General features: G+C 57.1%; 2 protein-coding genes across 5 annotated transcripts in view; one reads left to right on the top strand and one right to left on the bottom strand.

The window, feature by feature from the left end:
- MEGF8 (multiple EGF like domains 8) overlaps window positions 1-16,378 on the top strand; it is a 40,843-nt gene extending 24,465 nt beyond the window's left edge. For both annotated transcript variants that reach the window (XM_086352718.1, XM_086352719.1), the window contains 14 exons: window positions 325-505; window positions 1,290-1,453; window positions 2,102-2,246; window positions 3,267-3,498; window positions 4,634-4,757; window positions 4,899-5,112; window positions 5,271-5,485; window positions 8,224-8,431; window positions 8,626-8,785; window positions 9,211-9,403; window positions 10,081-10,251; window positions 10,344-10,474; window positions 11,166-11,298; window positions 13,448-16,378. In XM_086352718.1, the coding sequence (XP_086208844.1) occupies window positions 325-505; window positions 1,290-1,453; window positions 2,102-2,246; window positions 3,267-3,498; window positions 4,634-4,757; window positions 4,899-5,112; window positions 5,271-5,485; window positions 8,224-8,431; window positions 8,626-8,785; window positions 9,211-9,403; window positions 10,081-10,251; window positions 10,344-10,474; window positions 11,166-11,298; window positions 13,448-14,716 (3,540 nt within the window). In that variant the 3' untranslated portion in view covers window positions 14,717-16,378. The remainder of the gene's footprint in view (window positions 1-324; window positions 506-1,289; window positions 1,454-2,101; window positions 2,247-3,266; window positions 3,499-4,633; window positions 4,758-4,898; window positions 5,113-5,270; window positions 5,486-8,223; window positions 8,432-8,625; window positions 8,786-9,210; window positions 9,404-10,080; window positions 10,252-10,343; window positions 10,475-11,165; window positions 11,299-13,447) is intronic.
- A 3,495-nt stretch (window positions 16,379-19,873) lies between these two features.
- Window positions 19,874-22,738, bottom strand: CNFN (cornifelin). 3 transcript variants are annotated; one of them, XM_086352715.1, is made up of 5 exons: window positions 22,114-22,212; window positions 21,375-21,556; window positions 20,812-20,922; window positions 20,219-20,355; window positions 19,874-20,121 (listed from the first exon to the last, which is right to left on the bottom strand). In XM_086352715.1, the coding sequence occupies exons 2-5, from the start codon at window positions 21,409-21,411 to the stop codon at window positions 20,032-20,034; spliced, it is 375 nt and encodes a 124-aa protein (XP_086208841.1). In that variant the 5' UTR covers window positions 21,412-21,556; window positions 22,114-22,212; the 3' UTR covers window positions 19,874-20,031. The 3 variants fall into 3 exon arrangements, with proteins under 3 accessions (XP_086208841.1, XP_086208843.1, XP_086208840.1); XM_086352717.1 differs by having other exon boundaries at window positions 21,375-21,585; window positions 22,114-22,150; XM_086352714.1 differs by lacking the exon at window positions 21,375-21,556 and having other exon boundaries at window positions 22,114-22,738.
- Between the last annotated feature and the right edge of the window lie 2,408 nt (window positions 22,739-25,146).

Here is a 25,146-nt window from a genome sequence, read left to right as displayed (position 1 = left end):
CCTCTGGGTGGCCAGGCTGGGACACAGTCCCCTTGTCGAGCTGGTACACTCAGCCCTGTGCAGCCAGAGTAAGAGCCGGGGAGCAAGGGCTTCCCAGAGGAACCCCGGGCTATTCCCACCTGAAGAAGTGACACCAAGCAGGCAGAAATAGTGATAGGTCTGCTTGTCTGCCGGGACCATGACTGGTGGGAAGGCCTGGGGTCTGACCTGTACCCCCTTAGCGGTTCAAGGGGAGAATGGGGAGCTCTGAGCCTTGCTTCTACGCACAAAATGACCCCTGATCTTTGCCCCTCTCCCTGGTGACCTCCACCCTTCATCCCCCAGGCCCCTCAGACTGTGGAGCTGCCAGCCGTTGCTGGTCACACGCTTACTGCCCGCCGAGGCCTATCTCTGCTCCTGGTGGGTGGTTACTCCCCGGAAAATGGCTTCAACCAGCAGCTGCTTGAGTACCAGCTGGCGACTGGCACCTGGGTGTCCGGGGCTCAGAGCGGGACACCCCCCACAGGTGGGCCTGGGGACAGGGCACGGCGTTGGGGCTGGGCACAGCGCTTTTGACTCGACTGTCCTCTCTACCCACTCCTGTACTCTGTGGTCACTGCCTCCTACACCTGTTGTCTCTCTGTGTACCCCGTCACTCACCCACCTTCTCAGGATGCTGTCTTTTGAGAAGTTCAGTTTCTCTCCTTACCCCTCCCAGACTTCATGAGAAGCTGCCCCACCTCCTGCCTAGTAGCAGTGGGGCACTTTCCCTCTCCCAGGCTCTAGAACACTGCTCCTCAGGTATTTTCCTTTCTCTCCCTCTCCTCTTCCTTTCTTTCTTTGGCTACACCGGATCTTAGTTGTAGCACATGGGATCTTTCGATGTGGTGCACGGACTGCCTAATTGTGGCGCACAGGCTCAGTAGTTGTAACATGAGGGCTCTGTAGTTCCATGGCCTGTGGGATCTTTGTTCCCCAACCAGGAATCAAACTCTCATCCCCTGCATTACAAGGTGGATTCCTAACCACTGGACTACCAGGGAAGTCCCTGTCCCTTTCCTTCTGCATTCTTTGATCACTGTCCCCAAGGTCCCTCTGGTCACCCTGTCTCCCTCTTTTCCCTTTCCCAGAGTCTCCAATGGCTGTCCTTTAGCACTGAAGGGAGAGGGAGGTGTTGAGAAAGGCTCCCAGGTCTCCGGCGTCAGGGCCTGGTAGGGTGGTGTCGTGGTCACGAGAAGGGGAGCCTGGGGGGCCTTCTTGACCCCTGGCCCTTACCCCAGCCTCTGTGCTCACTCTCCCTGCACCCCCAGGTCTCTACGGTCACTCTGCTGTGTATCATGAGGCCACCGACTCCCTCTACGTGTTCGGGGGTTTCCGCTTCCACGTGGAGCTGGCAGCCCCGTCCCCTGAGCTCTACTCCCTGCACTGCCCTGACCGCACCTGGAGCCTGCTGGCCCCTTCTCAGGGAGCAAAGGTCAGGAAAAAGGGCCAGAGAGATGAGTCGGTGGGGGGGGGAGCGGGGGGAGGGCCCCTCCTTTCCCAGTGCCGCAGGGAGTGGCTCAACCCTGGATTCCTACTCTGCCTCCTTTCCAGTTCCCTCCCCCCTGCCTTCCCCAAGTCTCCCCTTCTACTGTCTGACCTGGAAGTAAGAATCATCCAGCAGGAGATCAGAGGCCAGTCTTTTGACCTGGTGCTCCCACACTCTGGGTGTGGCCCCGACAGGCCCCTCCACTTCCTGGCACCCCCAGCTATGAAACAGGGAGCTGAGGTCTCTTGTACTTCCGCCTCCAAGGCCAAAGGAGTCAGTGTGAGTGAGAGCAGGAAACCTGGGTGCCTAGAGACAGCTGCATTTTCCATCCATGAACAAGTTTCCAAGCCCATTTTGGGGCTAGACTGCAAGGGAGATGGAAGTATGAGCCTCAGCAGGAGACCCCCCAGTCCAGCTGGCGAGGTCACACAAGAAACCAGGGGTTCATCTCAAGCCATCCAGGCTGGCTTCCTGGGGAACATGGGGCATGAGGGTTCTGGGGGTTCACATAAAGGAGATGGCTCTTGGGTGGGATGAGAGGGAGCGGAGGACGTGGGCTCTCACAGGCCACCCTGCCACGTGTCCCCCCAACAGCCCCGGCCCCGAGTCTTCCACGCCTCGGCCTTGCTAGGGGACACCATGGTGGTCCTCGGAGGGCGCTCAGACCCCGACGAGTTCAGCAGCGACGTGCTGCTCTACCAGGTCAACTGCAACACCTGGCTCCTGCCCGACCTCATCGGTGAGTCCGCCGCCCTCCTGGGAGGCCCTGGGACCACCAGGGGGCTCTCTGGCCTGGCCTGAGACCCCCACTCATTGGCAGTCACGTGGACCCCTTCAGACCAACAGGCAAAGCTCCCGTCCTCTCCACATTATCTCAACACCCACAGAAACACCCTCCTTCCTTTTTTCTTTTTTTAGGAATGTTTTAAATTCTGATTATGAAGTCGTGGTAGGTAATTCGTAAAAAAGGAGGAAAAGCATCCCCCGTAATCCCATTCTCTAGAGATGACTGTCGTATGTGAGGGTGTTTCCTCTCAGTTCATAGGCTGGCAAGGGGCCGTATCCTGCCTTTGTATTTCATTTGACCATTGTACGTGACTGACTGTGTTTCTGGCTCCGTCTCCTTTTCATTTTGTTTCTCTCTGTTCCTCTGTCTCTAGTTCTCTTTTGCTTTTAATCTATCTTTTCCACCACTCTGTGACTGTTTATTTTTTTAGGATTTAAAAAAGTGTAGGTGCTCTGTGATGACCTAGATGGGTGGGATGGAGGTGGGAGGGAGGTCCAAGAGGGAGGGGATATATGTATACAGATAGCCCGTTCACTTTGTTGTACAGCAGGAACTAACACAACATTGTAAAGCAGTTATATTCCGATAAAAATAAATTTAAAAAGTGAAAACTTAGGGGAAATTCACGTAACGAAATTAGCCACTGTCAAATGAATTGAGTGACATTCAGTACCTCCACAAAGTTGCTCACCCACCACCGTGGTCTGCTTCCACAAAATTTGCCTCTGTTTATATTCCGCTCTTTCTGTTTTTTCCTGTTGATGTGTCTCTCTCCCTCTTTCTGTCTTGCTGTGTGTGTCTGATTGTCTCGTTCTGTTTGGCCTTGTCTATCTTCTCCCTGCCTTTTCTTGTCTGTCTCTGCTCTTTTTAGACCGTCTCTCTGCCCAGCGTCCCTCTCTGACTGGCTCCTGTGAGTGAATCTCTGCCTCCAGCTGCCTGTTCCCTGTCTCTGAACTTTCTGTCTTTCCCCAGGCCCGGCCTCTGTGGGACCGCCAATGGAGGAGTCTGTGGCTCACGCCATGGCCGCGGTAGGGGGTCACCTGTTTATCTCAGGAGGCTTTGGGGGAGTGGCCCTGGGCCGCCTGCTGGCCCTGACCCTGCCCCCTGACCCCTGCCGCCTGCTGCCCTCGCCCGAAGCTTGTAACCAGACTGGGGCCTGTACCTGGTGCCATGGAGCCTGCCTGTCTGGGGACCAGGCCCACAGGTAACCGTGGAGACTGACAGCACATGGGTAGGTGGTATTGGTGCCATCCAAAGGGGGCTCTGTGCTGGGCTGGGCTTGTTGGGGAGGCCTCAGGCAGGTACTGTCTGGTTGGGGCACCAGCTCCCCTGGGAGAAGGGCCAGCTCATCACAGGCGGGGCAGGCATGGGGAGTGCCCGAGTGGGGAACCCTGTTTGTGGGCTGGGGCAGCTGAGTCTGAACTGGGCCCCAAATGACCAGCTTGGGGTCATTTAGACCACAAAGATTCGGAAGTAGGGCTGTGTCTAGTGGCTTTTAGAAACACCTGAGTTGGGGAAGACAGCCTGGAGAGGTGGGTGGGTCTGCTCAGAGAGGGCTCCAGGGCCCAGCCGCCCTGGGCTACGTCCAGCTCTGGAGACTCCCTGTCTGTAGTTTGGGAATCCAGGCATCTCAGGAGGCTGAAAGTACTTTGCTGGGTTTAGCACAAACTGTACTGGCCGCAGTTACCCTTTGCTGACGTGAGGCTACTACTGGGCTTTGTTTTGTCCCATTACCTGTGTCACCATGTTTACTACAGACTATTATAGGGTCTGATTTTTAGGGTGCTCCCTCAGACTCTGCTTGGGGTGTTACATAACAGTGGGTACACCCACTGCTTTTCTAAAACCTAGAAAATTCTGAAACGTGTATGCCTTCAAGGATTTTGAGTCAGGGATTGTGAGCCTCCACGTGGGTGATGGGGAGTCATCGAAGGGGTGAGCAGGAGAGGGCAGGGGTGGGCTCATGGAGGAGGGGATGGGGAGGGGAGGCTGCAGGTGGAGGCCTGAGAGGAGGAGCCTTGACCTGGGCAGGGGGCTGCAGGGGTCGGGGAGGAGGGGTTGGTCAGGGAAGAAGTTAGGAGACAGAGGCCTCCATGGGCGGAGTGCCAGGAGGACATGGGGTGTTGTCCAGTGTCTCTGGCCTGGGATGACAGGTGGCCGTGGGACTGTCACCAAGTGAGCTCAGGAGGGGCCGGTCTGGGAGGCCTGTGCTGAGGCCAGTTTGAGATGGACCTGCGGGGCCTGCAGACCAGTGTCCAGGAGGCACCAGGGAGGGGCGCCGGGTGCGGGGAGGATGGAGCCTGGCTGAGCGTGACGGGCCAGGCCTCTCGCCTCCCCAGGCTGGGCTGTGGCGGCGCCCCCTGCTCCCCTATGCCCCACTCCCCCGAGGAATGTCGACGTCTGCGGACCTGCAGTGAGTGCCTGGCCCGCCATCCCCGGACCCTGCAGCCTGGAGATGGAGAGGTGAGTGATGGGGTGGGGGGGGGGTGGGGAATGTGTTTCAGGCACCACGGGGCTCTTCACCTGGGATCAGGTGGCAGGGACTGAGACCGGAGGGGTGCTGGGGGCCCTGACGACCCCTCTGAGCCAGTACCTCTCCCCCAGGCCTCTGCCCCACGCTGTAAGTGGTGTACCAACTGCCCCGAGGGTGCCTGCATTGGGCGCAACGGGTCCTGCACCTCAGAGAATGACTGTCGCATCAACCAGCGCGAGGTCTTCTGGGCTGGGAACTGCTCGGAGGCTGTGTGCGGGGCGGCCGACTGCGAGCAGTGCACCAGGGAGGGCAAGTGCATGTGGACGCGGCAGTTCAAGAGGACGGGTGAGCGCCAGGCCTGCTCCCCGAGAGGACAGTCCGGGGCGCCTGGACTCCTGCTCCAGGGATGCCAGGGGCTCAGCGGCTTGGTGTGAGGTGGGGAGGTGGGGAGCGGGCAAAGGACCCGGACCCACTTCTTAATCCCTGCGCCCCCCCAACCTCAGGGGAGACCCGCCGCATCCTTTCGGTGCAGCCCACCTACGACTGGACGTGCTTCAGCCACTCACTGCTGAACGTGTCCCCGATGCCAGTGGAGTCATCGCCCCCGCTGCCCTGCCCCACACCCTGTCACCTCCTGCCCAACTGCACCTCCTGCCTGGACTCCAAGGGTGCTGACGGGGGCTGGCAGCACTGCGTCTGGAGCAGCAGCCTCCAGCAGGTACCACACCCGGCCGGGGATGCGGGTGGGCCTCCCCGCCCGCCACGTTCACCTTTCTCACCACCGCCGCCTCTGCCCCAGTCCTCCATCTGCTTAGGTCTGCTCCCACCATCACACTTGCTCTTCCTTCCCACTTTCTCTCCCCACATCTCTTTCTTCCTTTTTTGTCTTGTTCTTTTTTCTTTTTTGGCCACGTCATGGGGCTTGTGGGGTCTTCCCCAACCAGGGATTGAACTTGTGCCCATGGCAGTGAAAGCGCAGAGTCCTAACCACTGGACCACCAGGGAAGTCCCTGAATCTCATTGTTCAAGTGTTTTTAGAGACCTCAGTCTCTGCCCTAAACCCTGGTGACTGGCAACTCCCCTAAGTCACCCCATTAACATAAACTTAGGTGTAAAGGGGTTCCTCCTGAATAACGAAAGACGTGCCCATCACTCAGGAACCCCTGTGTATTTTAGTAGCTCAGTACCAGGAACCTGGGACAAAGACCAAATATATTTGGTGTCATACCACTCCATCCCATAGGAGGGTTGTCCACATTAGATGGGAGAATTATTTAGAGCCTGGAGCAGTGCCTGCTCTTCAGTAGAAACTCAGTGATACCCCCCCCCCACATCCCACCCCCTGGGAAGATCTCCATTCTCAGCTGTCTGTGCCACACGGAGAGGGTCAGTGCAGCGGCTGGGGGTGGGGCTTGCTTCCTGTGGGGGCGCTCAGTGTGGCTGCAAGGGCAGAGCCCCCTGCGGTGGCTCCTCTAACAAGCAGAGGCCTCTCTCATCCTCAAGTCTGGGCTCCTTCTGGTGATACAAGGTCTCCCTAAGTATTTTTGAGGTTGGTATTATTTGTCTTTACTGGGATTCCAGGGACTGGAAGACAACACCAGAGAGCCCGCAGGCAGCTGAGGAGCTGGGAGGCGGGAGGGAGTGGTGGGGCGGCTGAGTGGATAGCACAGAGCTGAAGCTGCGTGGGAATGTCAGAGGGCCGCTGCCACACCTGACTTCTAGGAGAAGCAGTTAAAAACTAAAGTGTGTTGGCTCAGGGTTTTTTTTTAAGACATAGGTCAAGGGGACTTCCCTGGCGATCAATGGCTGAGACTTCACCTCCCAGTGCTGGGCTGCGAGTTTGATCCCTGGTAGGGAACTAACATCCCACATGCCTCGTGGCCAAAAAAAAAACCAACTAAAAACATAAAAAAATACCACTGCGCATCCACTCCAGCAACAGATCAAATGTAACAGGTATGCAGATAAGACCTGTTGGGCTGTGGCTCAAGGGCAGCCATGTTGTAACTGTTAGACTTTGTTCTGAATGACTTTGGCCTCAGAGCCTGGGGCAGGCAACAGGGTGCTGTCTTCCCCACTGACTGGCTGGCTTCTTCCTTCCTTCCCTTTCTCCTTTCACCAAATTCATCACCGAGCACCTTCCTCGTGCCGGGCACTTTGCCAGGTGGTGGGCATAGGTCAGCAGACAAGCTGGGATCCTGCATCTCTTCCAGGAAACGCAGTTAATGGTGTTGGGCAGCATTGCATTGGGCCACTACAGTGGTCCCAGAAGAGAACACTTGGCCGACTGGAGCCTTGGGCTTCTCTCGGCCCCCTTCCCGATGGCCCTGCTGTCTGCCAAGGGGGGCACTAATTTTAGATCTGGAAGCCTGACCTGGAGGAGAATTTGGCTCCAGCTGTTCAGCCAGGGTCAGCTCATCACCGGCATAGCCCACAGTGGGTTCAGAGCTCCGGCCACAGCAATCAGGGTTTTCTATTTCAGGATTGCACAATTGCTTTGTTTCTTCCTGAGTGCGTCCAGAAAGACAGCCTAGACTAACCCCTTTCCCCTTGTACTTTACTTAAGGCCAGAGCTGTAAATAAAATGCTCTCATACAGTGAGGTAAGTTCCTGACCTCATTGCATACCCTGTCTGAGTGCCCGGACACAATAAGTGATGGTGTGTGAGCTGCACTGCAGCCCCTGACCACAGACCCCAAATCCTCCCAGCCAAGGGCAGGAGGGTCCTGTTGCCCCAACGGCTGGGCCCAGGTTCTTTTTTTTTTTTAATTAAAAAAAGTGGGGTTTTTTTGGCCACTCTGTGCCTCATGAGGGATCTTAGTTCCCCAACCAGAGATTGAACCTGCAACCCCTGCAAAGGAAGTTCAAGGTCTTGACCACTGGACTGCCAGGGAGGCCTCTTCCACGTTCTAAGAGACTGTGGCTGGCATCCCCCCTCCTGAATCTAGTTTCTGTGTCCACCTGGGACCATTGCCTTTCTTTGATCGTAAGAAACGGCTGTATCCCAAGCCAGGTGGTAGAGAGGGCTCACTGCACCAACACAGTGGTGCCTCTGATAAGGCGGGTGGGAAGTGCAGCCAGGCACTGGAGACGGAGCCCGGAAGGCTGCCTCTCTCCTCGTCTTTAGTGTGTGGGTCTCGTCTTTGCTGCCTTCTGCCTCTGCTCTTTCCTCGCCCCTCCTCACTCTCTTCCTCTGCTGTCACTTGTTCATCCAAACGGCCTGGCCAGCCCTGGTCCACAGTCTAGTTTTAAGGCTGTCCCTAGCCTGACTTCCGGTCTGAACTTCCAGTTCCAAAGGCTGAGAAGGGAGGATGCAGTGGCCCCAGGTGATGTCCATTTTGGCCCACCTGGTTGTGGCCAGCAGGGGTGAGGTCTCTGAGAAGAGGGTGCGGCCCAGGGAGCTCCCCAGGACGTGCGTGTCTGATGCTCTTCCTCTGCCGTTTCTGCTCCCCACAGTGTCTGAGCCCCTCCTATCTGCCCCTGCGGTGTATGGCCGGAGGCTGTGGGCGGCTGCTCCGCGGACCCGAGAGCTGCTCCCTGGGCTGTGCTCAGGCAACCCAGTGTGCCCTGTGCCTGCGGCGCCCCCACTGTGGCTGGTGTACCTGGGGGGGCCAGGATGGGGGCGGCCGCTGCCTGGAGGGTGGACTCAGTGGCCCCCGTGACGGTGAGACAGATGGCTCTGGGGATGGGGTGAGGGCGGCCGGCCCATCTGGGTTCCGACATGGGGGTTGGTGCAGAGAATGAACATGTGGGCCCTCACAGGTGGTGTTCAGGGAAAGTGGGAGCAAGGGCCAGGGTGGCTGGGTGGGAGGTACAGAGGCCCTTGCCCCCCAGTGAAGCCTGATATCTTCATGTCAGGGCTGACGTGTGGGCGACCTGGGGCTTCCTGGGCCTTTCTTTCCTGCCCCCCGGAGGACGAATGTGCCAACGGGCACCATGACTGCAACGAGACCCAGAACTGCCACGACCGGCCCCACGGTTACGAGTGCAGCTGCAAGACAGGCTACACCATGGACAAGTGAGGTTCCGGCTGGACCAGGGCTCTGGTGGGGTTGAGGGGAGCAGGCCAGACCGACCCGTGGAGTGGGAGAGCCTGTGAGGAGCAGTTAAGGATGGGGCATGGACCCAAGCAGGATGCAAGGAACCACAGTCCAAGGTGTGGAGGAGGGTGTGAGGTAGGCACTTGGTCCAGGGAGGGCAGGTTGGTACGCTGGTTTGAGAGGGTGCCCTGGAGTGGGAGCTCATCGCTCCCACAGGAGGTTCTGGGCTGGACCCAGGAGCAGGGCAGTGATGGGACAGACCTGGGGCGGGGTGGACTAGTGGAGAAGAGGGTGGGTGGTCGGGGTGGGCTCTGAGAAGCTGTGAGGACCCTGACGCCAGCCAGGTCTGCCCTGCGGAGGGGGCGGCTGCTTCCCTGCCCTGACCCCCACCCCCTCCCCACAGCGTGACGGGGCTGTGCCGCCCAGTGTGCGCCCAGGGTTGCGTGAACGGCTCGTGTGTGGAGCCCGACCACTGCCGCTGCCACTTCGGCTTCGTCGGCCGCAACTGTTCCACGGAGTGTCGCTGCAACCGCCACAGCGACTGCGCCGGCGTGGGGGCCCGCGACCACTGCCTGCTCTGCCACAATCACACCAAGGTGGCCGTCCAGGATTTCCAGGCCTGCCCCCGGGCCCTGCTGGCCTTCCGCCTGCGCTCAGGCATCTTGAGCCTTGTCCCAAGCCCCAGTGAGCTAGACGCAGGGAGGAGATGGCATAGCCCCATCTCAGGGGGGATGAGAGGACAGTGGGGACACCTTCTGGGGCTGTGTCACAGTGGAGTGCCTGGAAATAGTGTGACAGAGTTAGTGCTGGGCCAGGGAGGGTGAACACGTGGAACAGCATTTAGGATCAGGTAGGGAATGGCTTTCCGAGCTCAACACCCTGGACTGAAGCGGACTGAGACCCCGTCACTGGAGGTGTGCAAGTGAATGTGGAGGGCTAAACGGTAGAGGGGCTGGGGTGGTCCAAGCCAAATGCCGGAGCCACTGCTGCCTTCCCATGGTGCTCTCAGAAAGTGAAAAGTGTTAGTTGCTCAGTTGTGTCTGACTCTGCAACCCTGTGGACTGTTGCCTGCCAGGCTCCTCTGTCCATGGAATACTGGAGTGGGTAGCCACTTTCTTCTCCAGGCCAGGAATTAAACCCGAGTCTCCTGCATTGCAGGCAGGTTCTTTACTCTCTGAGCCACAGGGAAGCTGGGTGCTCTCAGAACCTCCCCCGACTCTCACACCCACCAGGACCCTTAACTCCCTCTGACCACTCTGTCCCTGGTTTCCAGGGCAGCCACTGTGAGCAGTGCCTCCCACTGTTCGTGGGCTCAGCCGTAGGGGGAGGGACCTGCCGGCCCTGCCACGCCTTTTGTCGCGGCAACAGCCACGTCTGCGTCTCCAGGAAGGAGCTTGAGATAGCCAGGAGGGAGCCGGAGAAGTACTCGCTGGATCCAGATGAGGTGAAAGAGGCTGGGGTCCTGAGCTCCTGGGTCTGAAGGAGGAGGGGTCTGGTCCGTGTTGGTTTGTGATCGCCCTGTCGTCCCTTGGCCAGATTGAACACTGGGCGACAGAGGGTCCCAGCGAAGATGAGGCTGTGTGTGTGAACTGCCAGAATAACAGCTACGGGGATAAGTGTGAGAGCTGCCTCCACGGCTACTTCCTCCTCGACGGGAAATGCACCAAGTAAGTGGAGGCGGGCCTGGGACCTCCGCCTTGCCCAATAGGAGCAGCTCTGAGAGCCAGAGTCCTCTCCCCAGTCCTCAGCCCTCAGGCAAGGATGGGGTCCCCTGAGGCTAGGGCTGGGGGCAATAGATAGACTCAGGTGGGAGACCTTCCACCTCAGAGGCTGGTGCTGAAATGCAGGCTGCTGAGCAGCCCTGGTGGAGACTGTTGGGCAGAGAGACGGCCCTGGAATGTCTCTGGTGGGCCAGTGGTTAAGAATCCACCTTCCGATGCAGGGGACGTGGATTCTATCCCTGGTCCAAGAATTAAGATCCCCCATGCTGGAGAGTAACTAAGCCTGTGCACTGAAACTTGAGAGCCCACATGCCACAACGAAGACCCAGTGCGGCCAAAAATTAAAAAAAAAAATTTGAATTTAAAAATAAAAAATAGAGAGGACCCTGAGGAAGAGGCCTCACGCCAGTCTTCCCATTCCATCCCCTTCCTTGTGACCCTGGAGTCCATCCAACCTGGGTTCTAATCCTGACTCGGCCACTGAACAGCTCTGTGGCCTTGGGGTAAACGGCTTGACCTCTGTGAGCCTCAGCTTCCTCTTCTGGCCTCACGGATTGGAGCTTGTGTTTACAGCATCCAGCCTGGCCCCTGTAGGTCATGGGAGCTCTATAACCCGCATTTTCTTCCCTCTCTTCAGATGCCAGTGTAATGGCCACGCGGACACGTGTAATGAGCAGGATGGGACAGGCTGCCCATGTCAGAACAACACAGAGACAGGCACGTGCCAGGGCAGCTCCCCCAGTGACCGCCGAGACTGCTACAAATATCAGGTATGGCTGGAGATGCAAGTTATGGGTCAAGGGCCCCAAGCCCAGAAGAGGTCCAAGTTGGGATGAGGCAGCCTGGCTCAGGCAGGACTGACAACATGGTTCTGGTATCTGTGGTCCTGGGGATCTAGGTCAGCTTGATAAACTGATCCCTAGTCAGTGTCAGGCCCTCAGCGTGATACTGGGAACCCAGAAATGAGCCTCCTGGGGGCTTTCAGGGTGGTAAGGAGACAGACTCCATTACAGGTAGTCACAACTTAAAGATGGCAAATGCTGGAAAACTCGTATCATGGTAGCTTGAGCAAAAAACAAAACTTTGAAAACCGAGTTCTGGAGTCTGCCTTCAGGACTGGCCAGATCCAGGTGCTCACACCTGGGACTGACCAGGGTCAGTCGAAGCTGCAAACCCAACCAGCTGTCTGACCCGGGATAGGTGTCACCCAGGACTAGTTTTGCTTTCTTGATGTTTAATCAAAAGGCCTGTTGGTCTTTGTCTGAACAGACAGCTTTGGAGATGAGGTCAGACCTTCTCCTCCAGCAGCTCTGTTTAGGGGCTCTGATTAAGCAGTTTCTTTCACTTCTAATGATAGCAGTTGTTGCTGTTTAGTTGCTTAGTCATATCTGACTCTTTGCCACCCCATGGACGGTAGCTCACCAGGCTCCTCTGTCCGTGGGATTCTCCAGGCAAGAATACTGGAGTGGGTTGCCATTTCCTTCTCCAGGGGATCTTCCTGACCTAGGGATCAAATCTGCGTCTCCTGAATTGGTAGGTAGATTCTTTACCACTGAGCCACCTGGGAAGCACCCCGTGATAGCAGTGGTAGCTACTACATAGGGAGTGCTTGCCACTGAGCTGGAGCTATGCCACAGATACAGCGGAGACAGCGCACACATGGAAGGCTCAGGAAGGCTGTGCTGGGGCCTCAGTGAGCTGTGCGCAGAAGAGGGAGAGGCTCAGAGACCTGTCCTGGGTCAAACAGCTGCTTGGGTTTGGAGCTTGGACTGGCTCTGGTCAACCTCAGAGACTGAGTGATTTCTACTGGACTACAGGAATCAAGTGAGCTGTTATCCATCCACTCATTCATTCCACACGTATTAACTGAGCGCCTAGTTATGCCAGGCACTATGCAGAGCGCTGGGACACAGTAGGAAACAAAACAGGCAAAATGTCTCATCCTTCCCTGGTGGCTCAGACAGTAGAGAATCTGCCTGCAATGCAGGAGACCTGGGTTTGATCTCTGGGTCAGGAAGGTCCCCTGGAGAAGGAAATGACAACCTACTCCAGTATTCTTGCCTGGAGAATTCCATGGTCAGAGGAACCTGGTGGGCTTGAGGTCATAAAGAGTCAAGCATGACTGAGTGACTTAATGCTTTCAATTTCTGGGGAACTCATGGAGAAGTCCAGAAATAAACAGAAAAATAAGTCAAGACACGCAGGGTGTTAGTGATGAGCAGTAAGGAGGAAAATGAAGCAGCGAGGAGGGCTCGGGGGTGTGGGGAGTAGAAATGGTAGATACAGTGGCCAAGAAGGGCCTGAGCAAGAAGGTAAGTAAGTGTCACTCAAGGTGACACTTGAGTAAAGAGCCAATGGACGTGAGGACACTGGACATTCAGACTTGGGGGAGCAGGGGAGCGATCCAGGCAGAGGCTCAACCAGTACAAAGGCCCCGAGGGAGGACCTACCTGCTACAGTCAGAAACAGCAAGGCCAGCAGGCCAGGCGGGCCTACTCGTGTGGAGGCTATGATTTCAGCAGTGTTTACTCCCCGGGTACAGAGGAAGAGTCTCCAGTTCAGCAAGGGTAGGTCACTAGTCCAAGGACACATGGCTAGGGAGGTGGTCAAGCCAGGATTCAACAGAGCTCTGCATCGCTGTGTCTCAGAGTTCCAGAGGCCTCGCCATCAGGGTGCTGTGGTTGCTGGGGTGACACCAGGAACCACAGTGCTGGAGTGTAGGGTGCTCTTAGTGTCCACACTGTGTCAGGGACCTTCAGGGCCGGGGTCACAGGGAAGCTGCTGGGACATGGGCTAATGAGTAGATACAAAATAGAGGACCTGCTACAGTGGCAGAGGTTACTTACCAGTAGGTACAAAATACAGTCTGTCTCCTTGGAGGACTGGACACTGAGTTGTTCTACCCTGCCCTGCCCGCAGTGTGCCAAGTGCCGAGAGTCATTCCACGGGAGCCCTCTAGGGGGCCAGCAGTGCTACCGCCTCATCTCCGTGGAACAGGAGTACTGCCTGGACCCCACGTCCCAAACCAACTGTTTCCACGAGCCCAAGCGCCGGGCTCTGGGTCCCGGCCGCACCGTTCTCTTTGGAGTGCAGCCTAAGTTCACCAACGTGGACATCCGCCTGACGCTGGACGTGACCTTTGGCGCCGTGGACCTCTACGTCTCCACCTCCTATGACACCTTTGTGGTCCGCGTGGCTCCCGACACTGGTGTCCACACCGTGCATATCCAGCCGCCACCGCCTCCCCCACCCCCACCACCCCCTGCTGACGGCGGGCCCCGGGGACCTGGGGATCTCGGGGGACCTGGGGCTGGAGGTGGGCCGGCTACCCCAGCAGAGCCGCGAGTGCGGGAGGTCTGGCCACGGGGCCTGATCACCTACGTGACAGTGACAGAGCCGTCGGCGGTGCTGGTGGTCCGTGGCGTGAGGGACCGGCTGGTCATCACCTACCCGCACGAGCACCACACCCTCAAGTCCAGCCGCTTCTACCTGCTCCTGCTAGGTGTGGGAGACCCAAGTGGGCCCAGTGCCAACGGCTCAGCTGACTCGCAGGGCTTGCTGTTCTTCCGGCAGGACCAGGCCCACATTGACCTGTTTGTCTTCTTCTCTGTCTTCTTCTCCTGCTTCTTCCTCTTCCTCTCGCTCTGTGTGCTGCTCTGGAAGGCCAAGCAGGCCCTGGACCACCGGCAGGAACAGCGCCGGCACCTGCAGGAGATGACCAAGATGGCCAGCCGCCCCTTCGCCAAGGTCACTGTCTGCTTCCCGCCAGACCCTGCTGCCCCAGCCCCCACCTGGAAGCCTGCTGGGCTCCCGCCACCCGCCTTCCGCCGCTCCGAGCCCTTCTTGGCACCCTTGCTGCTGACCGGGGCCGGCGGGCCCTGGGGACCTGTAGGAGGGGGCTGCTGCCCACCGGCCATCCCCACCACCACTGCCGGCCTGCGAGCCGGGCCTATCACCCTTGAGCCCACCGAGGATGGCATGGCCGGCGTGGCCACACTGCTGCTCCAACTGCCTGGCGGGCCCCACGCACCCAACGGCGCCTGCCTGGGGTCAGCGCTCGTCACACTGCGGCACCGGCTGCACGAATACTGCGGCGGCGGCGGGGGCGCTGGGGGCAGTGGGCATGGGGCTGGTGCGGGCCGGAAGGGGCTGTTGAGCCAGGACAACCTCACCAGCATGTCCCTCTGATCCTCGGCAGGACCTTCGGCCCCAGCAGTCGAGTCCCCTTAGGGTGGCCGCCCTGGACTTGGGGCCCTTCCAACTGGGACACTGTGTCCTCAGAGACTTCTGGTTTCCTTCCCCTGGGGGGAGGGTCCCCAGACAGAGCCTTCTTTGTTCTGCGTTCAACAATTACTGACTGAATACCTACTACGTGCCAGGCACTGGGCGTGAGTAGGAACCAAGACAGTCAGGGTCCCTGATCTCGCGGGATTTTAGGTCCCAGTGCCAGGAGACAGTCGACGTGCGCATGCGCACGCACACGCGTAAATGAGGAAAAGCATGTTGAATCGGGCGAGTGGAGTGAGTTAGCAACGGGATGCGCTTGTGAGGGACCTCGGGGTCGTCAGTTGTTCACTGTGCGAAGCTCGACTTTAAGAAGGAAACCGACTGTGGGAGGACCTGTGGGGAGCGGGATCCAGGCAGAAGGAACTCCAAGGACAGAGGCACAGAGGCGGGAAGTGGTTGACGTTACTGAAAAGGGTCGGAAAGCTGGCCAGTGTGACCCTGACCAAATGTGCAGAGGCGGTGGGGTCAGGGTCGAGCAGGGGGCAGATCACTCGGGGCCCACCAACCCCGGGTAGGGCTTAGGGTTTTACTCTCAGGGCATTGGGAAGCCATTGGACAGTCTTCTGAGGGAGAATGACAGGATCCGATGTATTTAAGAGGTCACTCAGCTGTGTGGAGAATAGACTGGAGATGCCGAGAGAAGCCGCAGTGGGGCAGGACCCGAGATGGGCCAGGTCAGGGCAGAGGCTGTGAGAGGAGACTGGGACAGAAGCGGGTGAGTGGAAGGATGTTATAATGGCAAACATGGACATCGGAGTAGGGGAGGGAAGGAGGCCAAGCTGATGCCAGCTTTGTGGCCCAAACTGTGGGCCGAGGTGGGGTTGTTGGTGAAGGTGGGACAGACTGGGGCTGTGGGGGAAGATTAGGAGTCCAGCTTTAGACCTGAGATGCCTTTCAGCGACATCTCTTCAGTCAGGTCCCACCAGGGACACAGCCGCTGCCCTGAGGATCTGGGCAGAGGGGGCTGAGTGTGGGGGTTGGCTCAGTGGTGAAGGAGGGGTGCTGCTGTGAGGAGACTGGAAATGGGGCCGCCCAGTGAGCCAGAGCAAGATGCTGTTTCTGCCACCACGAGGCTGCAGGGACAAGCTCAGGTGGTGGTCCCCGAAGTCTGGGCCAGGGTCGCTGCGCTGCCAGGGCGTGTGAGGAGACAAAGCCCCTGCCTGAGATACCCTCCTGGGTGAGGTTGTGGGGGGAGGGGGATACCCAGGTTGGGAATAGAAATGACAGTTTTCAACCTACAATTCTCTTCCCAGATGACATTTCCTTGAAGCAGCATCTGGCCTTTCCCCAAGGCCTCCTCTTGCCCCAGCCGCCACCTTGGATTTCTGAGCCCTTCTGTCCATAGACTGCCCCACCTCCCCCAGTCCTAACCATCTTGAACTTCGGACTCCTCCTTTCCCAAGACTCCACCCCCCAGCTCTTTTTTGGACCTTGGAAAGCAGGGACCCTGTGTCTTCCTGTCTGCTGGGGGCCTTTGTCTAAGAGGCTGATCCCTATGTTGCCATCAGAGGCTGTGGGAAATTGGGGGAGCAGTAAAAGCAACAAATAAAGAGTGTGTGAAGACCCGGTGTCAAGTGCTGTCTGTAGGGGATGGGCTGGCTTGGCTCTCTGACCGGGCACCTGAGAGCTGGTTACGTCGGATAAACATCCTTATCTTGGTGCCCCCACCCCCCAAGCCATGTGGCCAGGGCCTGACTCCTCACCATCTCTTCTGATGGGCATGGGAGTGGTACCACTACAGAAGCTCTTGTTTCCCAGAAGGCATGAACTGAGGGGACCTGAGGGCAGTGAGACCTTTTACCCTTGCCCAGATCCCTATTGAAAAGAGACCCCCTACTCAGCTCAAGAAGGAAAACAGCCTGCCTTGGTCCCAAGTTCAGGTTTTATTCTGGCCCCTGACATTAAGAGAACTCAGGCAGCACAAAGACTGAAATGAGGCCTTGGCACAGTGAGTGTTCTCCACTTCAAGTAGATTCTCTCAACCCAAATGGAAAGCATCACGGGAACTTCTATTTGCCAGTCCTCTGGGTGAGCAAGAGCCCTGTTGTGAGGGAAGGTAGGGACAGGAGACCCCATCCCTTCAGTCTGGCTGGGAGTGTTCAACAGTGTACTTTTGGGGGGCATCCCTGGTGGCTCAGTGATAAAAGATCCACCTGCCAATGCAGGATAGAGGGGTTCAACCCCTGGTCTGGGAAGATGCCACATGCCACGGAGCAACTAAGCCCGGGTGCCACAACCACTGAGCCTGTGCTCTAGCATCGGAGCCAAAACCTCTGAGGCCCGACAAGCCCATGCTCCCCAACAAGAGAAGCCGCTGCAGTAAGAAACCTTCACCCTGCAACTAGAGAGTAGCCTTGGCGCAAGGAGGACCCAGCACAGCCAAAAATAAATGAAAAAAATTTTTTAAAGTTAACTTTCTGCAAACCCAGCCCCTAGGCACAGGCTGGCCACCTCTGATATTTAGCCAAGAACACAGAAATGTGTTGCATCGAGGGGGCCAGTGAGCCTTCAGTGCAGCCTGTGAGTATCGCAATATTTTCAGACTTGATGGGCAGTTTAAAGAATTTTGGGGGATTACTCTGCCCATACACATTTTGCCTTCATGAGATGATAGTCACACCTGACCTCCAAGACGTGACTGTGAGCTTACATTGCTAAGTATCAATGCTAGATGGCTCGCTTGATCTTTGCATTTGATCTTTCCAACAACCAATTGTATAAGGTAGGTACCGTGTAGTCTCCATCTTGCAGATGAAAAAACAGTACTTCATAGACATTATGGAGAAGGAAATGGCAACCCACTCCAGTACTTGTGCCTGGGAAACCCCATGGACCGAGGAGCCTGGTAGGTTACAGTCCATGAAGTCGCAAAGACTCGGACACGAGTGAGCGACTTCACTTTCTTTTTCTTTGAGTGACAGCTGCCATATGAATCCGGACCTTCTGACTCTCTCACCCACGTTCCTGACCACCAGGCTCTTCCACGTCCCAAGGAAGGACGGCATTACTCAGCACAGATAGACCTCACTGAAAGCTATCTCAGCGCAGAGCAGACGCTAGGAGTCGGTGTTCAAAATGGCCAATTTGTGCTCAGGATAAGGCAGAATTGCCCAACTGGGGAAGCTAGGTAGCAGTGGGACATGCTGCCTCAGGGAGTCCTGGAGCCAGTGGTCACGCATAATCAGAAAGGAGCTGAGGTTCTTCCAGACTCTTACATGTTGTGCTCGGACACTTTGGTAAGGTCTCTGCCTAACACTCACGCTGTGACTTTGCCTTCCTAAGCAGAACGTTTGCTCTTGGACTGGACTTTTCCTCTGGGACAGAGCTACCCTCCCTCCAACCCCTGTCACTGCTATGTAGATGTCCCTGTACAGATGCCCCATGGCGTGTGTTCCTCCTTCCTCCATGTCAGCCCCTTGCCTGGCACCTCTCCCTGGTATCCACACACCTGAGTGCACACCTAAGAGGCTCATAGTGAAGTGAGAGAAAGCCTGGACACGGGAGGCTAGGGACCTGGATTCTAGCCTGTGTGTGGCCACTGACATCCTAGGGACTTCAGGAGAAATTTTACCGAGGGCCTACAGCACTCCAGCACTGTGCTCGGTGCTTGGCATGAGTTTTTTTTTTAATTTATTTGACAGCGCTGAGTCCTACCTGTAGCATGTAGGGTCTTTAGTTGTGGCATGCAGAATCTAGTTCCCCAACCAGGGATCAAACCTGGGCCCCCTGCACTGGACGTGCGGAGTCTTGGCCACTGGACCACCAGGGAAGTCCCAGGGAGGGCCTAGCTCTAAGATGACATGTGAGCAGCAGTGAAGGAATCAGCCATAAGGACATCCGAGGAAAGAACTCTGAGTTGCGGGAACAGCCAGAGCAAAGATCCTAACGTGGGAGCGCGCCTAACATTTCAGAGAAACAACAAAGAGGCTCCTGTGGAATAAAGAGAATAAAGAGGGAAGGTCACAGGGGGAAAAAGATGCAGATTGTGTAGATCCTTAAGTTGCTGTGAGGACGCTGTTTCTTTTCTTTTCTTTTTTTTTTTAAATACTTATTTTTATCTGTGTCGTATCTTAGCTGTGGCTTGTTGTGGCTCACAGGCTTAGTTGCTCTCTAGCATGTGTGATCTTAGTTCCCCGACCAATGCTTGAACCCATTTCCCTTGCATTGGAAGGCAGATTCTTAACCACTGGACCGCCAGGGAAGTCCCCATACTCTGGCTTTTTCCTCCATGCAGGAGGTGCCATCAGAGGGTTCTGAGCCCAGGAGACATGTGATCTACTTCCACACATGTGTCCACAGGGCTCCTCTGTGGGGGAGAAACTAAAAACAGGCTGGAGGCAAGGCAGGAAGCTCAGTGGGGGAGCCACTGTGGTTGGAGCAAGTCTTGCAGTAGAGTGGGAAGAAGGGAGACTCTGGATATGTTCTGAAAGTAGAACCACCAGAATTTGTGGGGGCAAGAGGCTCAGAAACGTTTATTAATTTACTAAGATAACATAGCTAGGAAGTGGCAAGAGTCAAGGTTGAGCCCCAGGTCTGTCCAGTGTTGCAACCTGAACAGTTTTTAATCTGCTAGTTGCTTTTGCAATAAAGAGGGTGAATTGAATCAGATGATCCTTGAATGTTCCTTTCTACAGCACTAGGGTTGTAAAGCTGACAGTTCTGTGCTTTGAAGACAGAGCCCTCAGATCTGTTAGCAATGTAAGTATACCAAGAGTCCATAGGCAATGACTGACCAAGGGGACTCTTCTAAATTTGTTCTTTGGAAGGGTTAGTGCCTGCATGGTTCCCAGACAGCCTTTCTGGGTTTGCTTCTTTTCAGGCTCCAGTCAAGAGCTTTAGGTTGGCAGCTAAGGAGTTAGTGGTTTTACTTTGTTAGCGAGGACTCCCTGACTTAGTGAGGAAGAGACTTGCCAACGACTTACACAGCAGATGCAGGTCAAGCATCTGCCTCCGGAACTCCCTCCACACCAAGACATCTCCCCTGTGTCCCCGCCTCCCTCATCAAACCTCCTTCTCCACCCAGATTCCTTCCCTGGGAGAAAAAGGATGTAGGCGGAGTTGGTTTTCAGGTTTTTATTGTGGATGCATTTTTGGTGAGGGATGGGGTGGAGGGGTAGGCCCTCCCAGGAGAGGGCAAAGGAGGGCAGGCGTCTCGGGGGCGGAAAGGAGAAGGGGCGGGGGCGGGGGGCGGGAAGGAGAAGGTGGGGGAAACTTCTTTACTCTCGGATCTTCAGTTCCCGCGCCATCTGACAGAGCGCGCAGGGCAAACAAAAGGTGAGGGCTGCCCAGTCCTTCCCGATGGAACCCTAGAGAGTGGGAGAGAGAGGTTAGCAGCCCTAACCTGGCACCCGAGGAGGCCAGTCCCCCAGCCCTCGGCTCCCACGGGTCCCGGCGCGCACGCACCTGGATGCGGTAGCGCTCGCGCATGCCGGTGCGCAGGGAGTGCAGGCCTCCGGGCAGGTAGGGCGTGCAGCAGCACTCGCCGAAGTCGTCGGAGATGCGGCAGGCGAGGCACAGGGGGGCGAAGGTGCCGCACAGACCTGGAGCATACGCAGGGCGCTAAGGGCGGGGCCCACCGGGCGCCTCCGGCCGGCTACGCCTCGGGGAGGGGCGAGGCGGGGTCCGCGGGGCGCGGGGTGAGGGTCCCAGAGGCAACTGAGTGTTGGAAGAAGTGAAAGTCCCAGAGGAAATTAGGGGTCCGAAGAGTAAGGGTTTCTAGAGCGGGAAAGAGGGTTTAAAGAAGGAGTTGGAGCCACAAGGAAAACAGTCGAGGGTGCAAGGGGCACGAGGAGGGTCCCCGTGAGAGTTGGAAGGTGTGATGAAGCCAGGATCCTAGGGAGTGTCGGGCGTCGGAGAAAGGCGGGAGGGTTAGAGACCGGGTATTCAGGGCCCACGGGAGGGACCGGGGAGTGGGGTGAGGAGGGTGAAGCTGAGGGTGACCCTCCTTCCCCTCCCGCTCCTTCCCGGGTCTGGAGAGAGAGCGACAGGGCACTCACAGACGGGCATGTCGTTGCAGCAGTCCGTGAGGCCGGTGTGCCAGTCACTGAGCTGGGTCTGGTAGCAGGTGCTGGCGCTTTGGGGCTGACTGGTCACTGGGTAGGACATGGCTGCAGAGGGAGGGGGCGGGGGTCAGCGGGCAGCCTCGCAGCACCTCCCCGGCCCTGGCACCTCTGCCGCCCCTCCCTCTGCCGGGCAGTCCGGGCAAGGCCTCCAGGCCGCCCATCGAGGGGACACCACTGCGTCTTCCCAGTCCCTGCCGCCACTTCTGGGCATCGCCACCCCCATTCTGTCCCCGGAGTTGCTGCCTCCTGCATGTCTGGTTCAGCTAGGGGTGAGGGGGGCATCCTGCAGGTCTACGGGAGGTTGGCGCCACATGTGGGCGGGGCCGAGACGTGCCACCGCCTCCTCCAGGTCTGGGCTTGGGGTGCTGGGTTCCCGCGCTTCAGGGCTTCTGGGGTGCAAGCAGGCGCCGTCTGTCTTCGAAGCCAGAGTGCCCAGGGGAAGGAAGTGGCCGTGGTGCAGGGACTGGAAGGTTTGAGGGTCCATCCAGCGATCCCACCTTTGCCTTTCACGTTGTCGTGCATCTCAAACTGCATCTTGCTGGCCCTGAGGAGGTGGCGTTGGGGACGGCAGAGGTGGCGGCGGTGACAGCGTCAGAGTCTGCCCAGGGGGTGCTGGATACTGAGGGAGGTCAGGGCAAGGGGCGGGGCACTGGGGGCTGAGTTCTCAGGGGTAAGGATGCTGGGGAGAAAGAGGCCAAGTCAGCTTGCCTGCTAGGAAAGAATGGGACAGGGATGTATGGGGTTGGGGGCGAGAAACTCGCCCATCTCTGTACAGCTGCCCGACAGACCCCAGAGGACCCTCTTATACCAGAGGCAGTGCTGGAGAGAACGACCAAGAGACAGGCAGAGTCAGAGACAAGGGCAGAGAGAGATCAGAGCTGGGTGCCTATAGAGACGCCACCAGTAGCACTCACACTTGCCCAGTACCTTTTTTTTCTGCAAGCCCATTTCACAGACAGAACACTGAGGCTCAGTGAGCTGAAGAAAAACGCCTCACACCTGATGGCCCAGCCAAGAGGGTTAGCAGAGGGGGAACCAGGCCCCAGAACTTCCAAATTCAACCCAGTGTCAACAGGTTGAGAAGAGGGGCGGTCACAGGGGGCATGAGGAAGACAGGGATGTCCAAAGAGGTAAGCAGTCAGAGGAATGTAAGGAGACAGATGTGGAGTCATTTGCAGGAAGAACAGAGCAGAGGCGCCAGCCTCTGAGCAGAGAGCTGTGGGCGGATGCTCCTACCTGCAGGACTGCTGCGCGATGATGGAGACAGAGGTATGCGTGACACCTGGGCACCGAGTGGCTTATAAATGGGCGGGCTGTGTGGTGCTGGGCGGGGCTCTGACGAAGATGCCCAGGGAGCCAAGCCGGTCTGGCTGACCCTCTTCTCCCCACTGGGACTTCCCCTCCCTCCCTCTCCATCCTTCATCCCATTTCTGCTCAGAGGACCTAGGAAATAGTAGGGGAGGGGGCCCAAGGGTGAGGAGCTGGGAGTAGAGGTCTAAAGCGAAGGCGGCAGAAAGACAGAGAGATGGAGACAGAGGGCAGAGGGGAGGTGCAAGGGGCACAGCTGTCCAGAGACCAAAGAGGGAGGGATAGAGAGATGGGGAGGGACTGGGAGAGGAGAGGACCAGAGGGGAGAGAGAGACAAGGAGATTCAGAGAGATGGAGAGAGACAAGAAGACAGAGAGAGAGAGATGCTGAGACAGCGGGGCACAGACATCTGGGGAGAAATAACAAGAAAAGGGGAGCCACAGATTCAGAAAAGAGAAAACAAGTCAGGTGAGTCGGGGTACCAGCCACTGGCCGACCCACGACCCACAGCTTCGGGGGAAGGGAAGGGGCTAGAAGAGAAAGGCCGATGGTGCTCCCACCACCCTTAGTGAGGCCCCAACTTCCCTGGGAGTGGGGGCTTTGGGTCTTCCCATTCAGGCCTACCAGGCACATGGAGGGGGGGCAGTGTGTTTGTGGGGGGGGGTGACCCATGCTGGAACCAAAGTAAATAAACACACCTCACCCAACTCCAACTTGGGAAGGGCGGATGCTGGGAGCTGAGAAACCTGTGGTTCCTAAAGGAGGAAGATGTGGTCCAGGATGCTTGAGTCCAAACAGAGCACTGTGGGCCGGGACTCCCGGCTTTGAGGGTAGAGGGGGCTGGGACTCCAGACTCTCAGGGCTAAGCTAGACTGTGGCCCTGAGTCGGGTAGGGGTCCTAGGACACCCAGACTGCTGGCTTCCTGGGAAATGAAAGAGCTGGGGGCCTGGATGCCTGAGTCACCCAGAAGTCTCCCCTCAACAGGTCTGGCGGGGTTGGAGGTGACTCAGTGAAGGAAGCGGCATTAGAGCCGGGTGGGTGAGGTTCCCAGCACGGGTGTCACTCCAAAAATGTAGGAGGCACTGGAAAATCGGGGTGTTAGCTGCAGAGGGAGTGGTGTCGTCACCACGCTGGGCATCACCTTACTGATCTGGGGTCCTGCTTTCCCCCAAGCCTTGGTCTCTTGGCACCACCCCAAAGTGGCTTGCTGTCCTTGTCCCAGACCTGAGGGCAGCACCCAGCCTCTTGCCTGTTATCTCCATCACTTGGTCTGGGAGCCTGAATGTCTGGGAAACATCTCCCTGCTCTGTACCCCATCTCTGCATTATTGTCTCTCTGGCTCTGAATCTCTCCTTTCTTTCTTTCTTTCCCCATCTCTGCAGATCTGTCTCCCAGTTTCTCCTGGTTCTCTGTCTCCTCATCTCTGAGGCCCTCCTCTCAAGCTCTGTGTCTCAGTGCCCTTATCCGGGAGTCTCTGTGCCCCGTCTTGGCATCTCTCCCCACCTTGAGGCCTGCTCCATGGAGGTAGCCACAGGGCCCCCTCCCCCAGCAGACCAGACCACGGGCGCAGGTGACTCAGTCAGGGTCAGATTCTAGGGCTCCCAAGATGACAACCTGAGTCTTCCTCAAATTTCCTCTTCCAACTCTGACACAGCCCAAGCCCCAATTAGATACAGCAACTCATGTAGATGAGGAAATCAGGACTGGAGAAGCTGTGAGTTGGCCTGTGAGGTGGCCTCACTCCTCCGGGGTGAGGAGGAGGGCAGAGGGAAGGACAGGGAGAGCTGGGGGCTGAGGGGTGACCATGGCAGAGTCTCTGGGCACCTGGCCTACATCCCCCTCAAATGGGGTTGCCAGATAAAATACCGGATGTCCAGTTAAATTAGAATTTCAGATAAATAATACTTTTTTTCTGTAAGTATATCCCATATGGGGCTTGCCAGGTGGCTCAGTGCCTACCAAAGAGGAGACTCAGGTTTGGTCCCTGAGTTGGGAAGATCCTCTGGAGAAGGAAATGGCAATCCACTCCAGTATTCTTGCCTGGGAAATCCCATGGACAGAGGACCCTGGTGGGCTACAGTCCACAGGGTTGCAAAGAATCGGACATGACTGAGCGCCTAAACAGTAACAGCAGCAGTGTCCCATATGTTGGAGGGAATACACTTACTCTTAAAAAAGTATTGGGTTGGCCAACAAGTTCATTCAAGCTTTTCTGTACCATCTCTGTACCATCTTCTGTACCATTTATGAAAAAACCCGATTGAACTTTCAGGCCAGCCGAATATTTGCTGTTTACCTGAAATTCCAATTTAACTTGGTGTCCAGTATTTTTATTTGCTAAATCTGGAAACTCAGTTTCAAAGAAGGGAATCCAAAAAGAAGGCAATCTACTCCAGTATTCTTGCCTGGAAAATTCCATGGACAGAAGAGCCTGGCACACTGCAGTCCATGGAGTCACACAACTGAGCATGTACACATGAGGGGAGAGGAGGGAGATGGTTTGGTAGCAATAAACAGAAGGAAAATAAAGCAGGGGGTGGGGGCGGGGATCCAAGTGTCTGTGCCCCTCTTTCCCGAGAACACAGGAATCCCTCCTCAGAGTTCAGGTCCTACTCACCCTCCTCGCCTCCCTTAGAACCCAGTCCCTACTCCAGAACCCAGGCTCCTAGCCTCTTTCTCCCCAGAATTCAGGTGTCCAGGCCAGGTCAGGGTCCAGTTGCCCAACGTGGGTTTCACAAGGAGGGTGGTGCCATCCATGACCCTGGTGGAACCAGTCTGGCTGAGCAGACAAGTGGGGTGGCCCCCATCCCATCCTGAGCCTGCTGCTTCCTCGAAGGCCAGCCCAGTAGGGCTGGGAGCAGAACAGGACGGACTCAGGGCGCTCTGGGTGCGTCAGAGTCTGGGTTTGGGTGTGTTGTATCTCTGCTGTGCGGTGTGTGTGCCTCTCTGGGTGCTGTTGC

This window comes from Bos grunniens, chromosome 18, assembly GCF_055505025.1.
Source record: "Bos grunniens cultivar Pamir isolate PY7600 chromosome 18, Bosgru_T2T1.0, whole genome shotgun sequence".
Classification (NCBI taxonomy): Eukaryota; Metazoa; Chordata; class Mammalia; order Artiodactyla; family Bovidae; genus Bos; species Bos grunniens.
This window is presented reverse-complemented; position numbering and strand designations above follow the sequence as displayed.